This window comes from Emydura macquarii, unplaced genomic scaffold (genome assembly GCF_026122565.2).
Source record: "Emydura macquarii macquarii isolate MOO-44397 ecotype Brisbane River unplaced genomic scaffold, CSIRO-AGI_Emac_v2 contig_1253, whole genome shotgun sequence".
Taxonomy (NCBI): Eukaryota; Metazoa; Chordata; order Testudines; family Chelidae; genus Emydura; species Emydura macquarii.
In genome coordinates, this window is record NW_027131390.1 from 39,325,639 (window position 1) to 39,332,706 (window position 7,068).

Here is a 7,068-nt window from a genome sequence, read left to right on the forward strand (position 1 = left end):
CCTGCGAATGCCCTTTCCTGTTTTCTCATTAGTTGTCCCCTGAAATCAATTGAGTCCCAGGTCTAGCAGCAGTGCTAGTCCCTGAAGCTTGGGGGGTGGTGTGGGGGTGGACTCAGGGAAGCTGGAGCCTGAACCTGCCCCTAGCTTGCAGCAGACAGGCAACAAGAGGAACAGAGACTGTTTTAAAAAGGTTTCTTCTCTAAGCAAGGGAGGCCTTTCCACCATCAGAAGCAAGACAGCCAGGTGAAGCTGGCAGGAAGAGCTGCCTGGCCTAAGGACTCAGTCCAAAGTCAGGAATCAGGGGTGTGGTGAGCTCAAATCGGGGGATGCAGTGAGGCATTTGCTGTTTTCCACAACTCTGTAACTCTTATGCTGTGTAAGAGTAAAATATTCTGAATGAGAAATTCCTTCGCTCAGCCTGTTTCCTTACTGTACAGCTATGTTGTCCCTGAAGGGTGTATCTAGGAGCACAACACTCCCACCCCAAGGGAGATTCCATGGGGAATGTGGCTAAACAAGTAGAGGTGAGGTGGAGGGGCGGGGGTGGGTTGAGGCATTCATTCCAGTGTCTAGGCAGCAGGTCCTTCTGGCCAAGAGGGTGATAGACATGGGGTATGCACCTGAAAGAGGCGGAGCTAGGAACAGCAAGCAGTCACTGCACAGAGCCATGGGGCACCTCATATACAGCAGGTGGATCCCATCAGAACAGACTGGTGCCCTTTCAGAGCAGGGCTGGACCAGGCTATGGCAGGGTGTCCCCCGGCTGTTAGAGCAGGCTGCCCCTCACTGGCACCAGCAGAAAAAAGGGCCCAATCTCAGGAAGTGCTGAGCACCTCTTGCCAGGTGCTGAGTGATCCTCAACTCCCTTTGATGTCGCTGTGCCTCAAAGCAGATGCTCAGCAGCCAGCAGGATTGGGCCGTACATGCCAGTGAGTAGCTGCTGCATTCAGTCGGCCACAGCAATGTTAGGATGAATTTTGCTCTATGGGCCAGCGCCTCAGCTGGTGTAAATCAGGTTAGCTGAGCTGAGCTGGCCTTTTATTTCTGAGAACTAGTCAGTGCCATTAGAGCTATTAAGGCAACACTCTGGTCAGATCCACACACTTGTTTGTGGTCTTGTATGTTTCACTCTAAAGAAACCAGTTTCAATTCTCATCTTTGTACGCTGCAGCCTCCCCACCCCCTCCCCCAGTGATGTAAAACTGCGGGTTAAGTTTGGGCCTGTCAAGCCACATCCCCTTGCTATTACCCAAAGAAGCAGCAACCAATACAGGTATGAGAGAGGAGGGCAGACCAATGAAGGCAAGTGTCACTTTTAGGAAATTCTACCCCAGGCAAAGGTTTAAAGGGGACGAGCCAAGTGCAGGAACCCCCATCGCAGCAAGCAGGGGATCAGAGAGGAGCTGCTGAGGTAGGTGAAGGCCAGACTGTCCTTCTTCTTTCTGTCATCACGGTGACTCTTGGTCTGGGCTGAGTCATTCAAGGGTTTCTCTTAAGGGCTGGATTCTCTGATGTAGGTTAATAGTCACAGATGGCTGTTTCCGCTATAATTTATTGAAACAGAATTTTCTCAGGTAGGTAGGGAGAAAAGGTGTAATAGAAACAGCTGGGGACAGACACTTGTACTCACCACCTATGCACACATATATGGGGCAGTGTACTCATCCTCATAAAATAGTCACAGTTATAAGCACACTCTTATAAAAAAGTCAGTTGGTACACACACACTCACTCATATAATGATTACACACACAGAAGACAGTATATATTTTCTAACATACACAAACACACATAGATGTGACACCAGGTGTCACGCACTCCTTTGTATACTGATGCTCCCAACCAAACTGGTGCATGCATACTCACATCCACGTACACATAGAATAGTAGAACTGGAAAAGACCTCTAGCGGTCATTTAGTCCAGTCCCCTGCACTCAAGGCAGAACTAAGTATTATCTAGACCATCCCTAACAGGTGTTTGTCTAACCTGCTCCTAATAATCTGCAATGATGGAGATTCCACAGCCTCTCTGACTCTAGGCAATTTATTCCAGTGCTTAGCTACTCTGACAGTTAGGCAGTTTTTCCTAATGTCCAATCTAAACTGCCCTTGCTGCAATTTAAGTCCATTGCTTGTCCTATCCTCAGAGGTTCAGGAGAACAATTTTTCACTCTCCTCCTTGTAACTACCTTTTATGTACTTGAAAACTGTTATCATGTCCCACCTCAGTTTCTCTTTCCCAGCCAGTTTTTCCAATCTTCCCTCATAGGTCATGTTTTCTACATCTTTAATCATTTTTGTTGCTCTCCTCTGGACTTTCTACAGTTTGTCCACATCTTTCCTGAAATGTGGCACGCAGAATTGGATGCAATACTCCAGTTGAGGTCTAATCAGCACAGAGTAGAGTGGAAGAATTACTTCTCATCTCTTGCTTACAACACTCTGCTAATACACCCCAAAATGATGTTTGCTTTTTTTGCGACAATGTTATACTACTGACTCCTGTTTAGTTTGTGATCCACTACAACCCCCAGATGCCTTTCCACAGAACTCCTTCTTAGGCAGTCATTTCACATTTTGTATGCGTGCAACTGTTTTGTTCCTGCACATTGCACATTCCCAGTCATATGCACAAGGATGCTGTCCTCTGTGACATGCTGGTCCTGACATTTGCAGCAGGCACCTGCCCTGATTCCATCATAGCCCAGTGCAGCAAGATAAACTCTGTCACCGATTCAAGTGATTTAACAGCCTGAGGTTTTAAACTAATTAAACCTGACAAAGGGGAATTCAGGCAGCACTGTGTCTCTTGTGCTATTTCATACTAATGTCAATGTCTACGCTGGTCCCCTTGTTTTTGTTGTCCTGCAGATTAGTATGTTGAGAGCTAATAACTGCCTTACGGAAGGTGTGCAGAGGTTGGAGGTTTTAGCACCTTGGAAGGTGGAGGAAGTTGTTAGGACCTGGTGTGGGGGGATGACTTTCCCCAAAGCTTTGACATCTAGAAGAGGATGCATATTTTTCCCCGTTCCCTTGTATTTTTGGCTGGAGAGAACTTGACAGTTCGCAGGGACTCTGAATTCCACATTGGGAGGCTAATCTGAGGGGGAAAGGAATCTAGGAGACCTGGCTGTATTTTAAAGAAACCTTATTGAGGGCACAGGAACAAACCATCCCGATGTGCAAAAAGAATAGTAAATATGCCAGGGACCAGCTTGGCTTTACAGAGAAATCTTCAGTGATCTTAAACACAAAAAGGAAGCTTACAAGAAGTGAAAGCTTGGACAAATGTTTAGGGAAGATTATAAAAATACTGCTCGACTATGCAGAAGTGAAAACAGGAAGGGCAAAGCATGACTGGAGTTGCATCTAGCAAGGGCCTTGAAGGGTAACAAGAAGGGTTTCTACAGGTATATTAGCAACAAGAAGGTGGTCAGGGAAAGTGTGGGTCCGTTACTGAATGGGGGAGGCAACCTAGTGACAGAGGATGTGGAGAAAGCTGAAGTACTTAATGCCTTTTTTACCTCTGTCTTCACAGACAAGGTCAGCTCCCAGACCACTGCACTGGGCAGCACAGAATGGGGAGGGGTGAGCAGCCCTAAGTGCTGAAGGAACAGGTTCAGGACTATTTAGAAAGGTTGGACAAGCACAAGTCCATGGGGCCGGCTGCAATGCATCCGAGGGTGCTGAGGGAGTTGGCTGATGTGATTTCAGAGCATTGGCCATTGTCTTTGAAAGCTCGTGGCAACTGGGGGAGGTCCCTGATGATTGGAAAAAGGCAAATATAGTGCCCATAGGCAAAAGGGAATAAGGAGGTTCCAGGGAACTACAGACCAGTCAGCCTCACCTCAATCCCTGGAAAAATCATGGAGCATGTCCTCAAGGAATCCATTTTAAGGCACTTGGAAGAGAGGAAGGTGATCAGGAACAGTGAACATGGATTCACCAAGAGCACGTCATGCCTGACCAACCTGATTGCCGTCTATGATGAGATAACTGGCTCTGTGGATGTGGGGAAAGTGGTGGATGTGATATACCTTGACTTTAGCAAAGACTTTGATACAGTCTCCCACAGTATTCTTATCAGCAAGTTAAAGAAGTGTGGGTTGGATGAATGGACTATAAGATGGATAGAGAGCTGGCTAGATCATCGGGATCAATGAGTAGTCATTAACAGTTCAATGTCTAGTTGGCAGTCAGTAACAAATGGAGGGCCCCAGGGGTCAGTCCTGGGATGGTTTTGTTCAACATCTTCATTAATGGTCTGGAGGATGGGGTAGATTGCACCCTCAGCATGTTCACGGATGACACTAAGCTGGGGCGAGTGGTAGATACTCTGTATCTTATCCCTACCTTCCAGAGTAACCTAGACAAACTGGAGGATTGGGCCAAAAGAAATCTGATTAGGTTCAACAAGGACAAGTGCAGAGTCCTGCACTTAGGAAGGAAGAATCCCATGCACAGCTACAGACTGGGGACCAACAAGCTAGGCAGGAGTTCTGCATAAAAGGACCTGGGGGGTTACTGTGGATAAGAAGCTGGATATGAGTCAGCAGTGTGCCCTGGTTGCCAAGAAGGCTAATGGCATATTGGGCTGCATTAGTAGGAGCATTGCCAGCAGATCGAGGGAAGTGATTATTCCCCTCTATTCGGCATTGGTGAGGCCACATTTGGAGTATTGTGTCCAGTTTTGGACCCTCACTACAAAAAGGATGTGGAGAAGTTGGAGAGAGTCCAGCGAAGGGCAACAAAATGATTAGAGGGCTGGAGCACAAGACTTATGAGGAGAGGCTGAGGGAACTAGCTTTGTTTAGTCTGCAAAAGAGAAGAGTGAGAGGGGATTTGATAGTAGCCTTTAACTACCTGAAAGGGGGTTCCAGGGAGGATGGAGCTAGGCTGTTCTCAGTGGTAGTAGATGACAAAACACGGAGCAATGGTCTCAAGTTGCAGTGGGGGAAGTCTAGGTTGGATATTAGGAAAAAGTTTTTCCCTAGGAGGGTGGTGAAGCACTGGAATGAATCTCCATCCTTAGAGGTTTTTAAGGCCCTATTTGACAAAGCCCTGGCTGGGATGCTTTAGCTGAGGTTAGTCCTGGTTTGAGTAGGGGGTTGGACTAGGTCCCTTCCAACTCTAATATTTGATGATTCTATGATTCTAAGGGAAGGGACCCTGCCAGAAGGGGAAGATTGAATTGGACATTTGGTTTGGGCACTGCCACGCCTGGGGCTGTCAGGGGTCAAGAGCCTCCCTGGCAAGGAGGCCAGGAAGGGCCCCTGTCTGGGCAGGGTGCGGACAGTAAGTCAAGGGGTATGGGGAAGTAACCCAGGGAAGCTAGCACCTTTCCTGAAGCCATATCACTAAGCTGCTACTTGTAGGGTGCTTGGGTTGGGGCCCAGAGTCAAGGGTGGGACTGGGCCCCGCCACCCCACTGGCCATTCACTGGAGGGGCAAGAACCCCAGCGAAGAATCAAGGGCCTGTGAGAACCAGAGACAGGACCGGGACCCAGCTGGGAGTGGCCATCTTAGAGTGGCTGTATTACCCTCCCCCACCACTAGAGGGTGGAAGAACACTGAGGGGTGAAGCAGTTCCCTGACCTGCCACTCAAAGGAAGTGCTGGACCCAGCGAGGTCGAAGAAGAGCTGTGTCACACTATATACACCCCTGCCCCTCCGTTGTAAGGGAATGAATACTTATTAAGTACGTGGATTCAAACCACCTCCCATTTTCTTGTCTTTCCAGAGCCCTGCAGTGCAGGCGATGGGCTACGTGAGCACGCCTCTCCCTGCCTCTGTGCACACACCGACTCAGTCAAACGCCTCCCTCTGTGACATCCGAGATGACTTCCTTGCGGTGACCCTCCCTGTGATGTACTCCCTCATCTTCATCATCAGCCTGGTCAGCAACGTGCTGGCCCTCTGGGTGTTCTGGCGCCACATGCGGAGGACAACCTCCATCACCGTGTACATGAGGAACCTGGCTTTGTCAGACCTCCTGCTCTCCCTCTGCCTGCCCTTCCGGGTGGCCTATCAAAACCAAAGCGGCCCTTTGATGCTCTGCACGGTCGTTGGTGCTTTCTTCTACCTCAACATGTACATCAGCATCATGTTCCTCAGCCTCATCAGCCTGGACCGCTACCTGAAGCTGATTTGGCCCCTCCAGCAGTTTAAAATCCACACCCTGCCATGCAGTACAGTAGCTGCCAGGGCGGTTTGGCTGGTCTACGCCATTTTCATGCTGCCTTTCCTTTTTGAGAACAGGAAAGAGGGGTCCTGCAACGAGAAGTGCTTCCATTTCCGGAACAAAAGCACCTTGGGGGCAGCCCTCAACATGGTCGTTGTGGCCATCTTCTTTGTTCACCTGCTGCTCTTCCTCTATTTCTACGGCAAGATATCTGCCCGGCTCCGCAAAGTGTCCTCCGGGAAAGCTCAGCAGCAGAGCAAACAGCCAAGCCGCAAGGCCATCACAAAGACCTTTGTGGTCCTGGTCATCTTCAGTGTGTGCTTTGTCCCTTATCACTGTGTCCGCGTGCCATACATCCTGGCCCAGGTGGGGATCATCTCCAGCATAGGGTGGAAGCAGGTGCTTCACTTCGCCAATGAGCTTGTTCTCTGCATCTCGGCCCTCAACAGCTGCCTGGACCCTGTGATTTTCTTCTTCTTGTCCAGCCGCTTCAGGAGAGCGGTGCTGTGCACCATCCGAGGCAAGCTGAAGTGAGCGCTTCTGAGGAACTTCGGGGCTTGGAACCACAGCAAATCCATCACAGAGCCAGGGTTGGGTTAAAGAATTGTGGGGCCTTTGCACCCAGGAACTCACCTCTCCCCGCCTCTTCCTTAAACTAGGCAGAGCAGGTGATCTGCAGCCTGTAAATGCAAGGATGGATCCAGTTACCCTTAGTTACACATAAAACCAAAACTCTCACACACAAACCAACCCAAAGCTTAGCTCAGCCAGCCCTAAACAACAACACACACATGGGGGGGCTTGCTCCTTAAGGTCTGGAGGCGTGGGGTCAGTCTGCCCTGATTACTGAAGGAGCTGCTCCAGCCCCCGTGCCACACCAACAGCC

At 49.4% G+C, this 7,068-nt stretch overlaps 1 protein-coding gene across 1 annotated transcript; it reads left to right on the forward strand.

The window, feature by feature from the left end:
* The first annotated feature begins 5,759 nt into the window (after positions 1–5,759).
* LOC137154041 (probable G-protein coupled receptor 34) lies at positions 5,760–6,716 on the forward strand. Its single transcript, XM_067549791.1, has one exon. It carries the CDS (start codon positions 5,760–5,762, stop codon positions 6,714–6,716), a length of 957 nt encoding a protein of 318 aa, XP_067405892.1.
* The last annotated feature ends 352 nt before the right edge of the window (positions 6,717–7,068 follow it).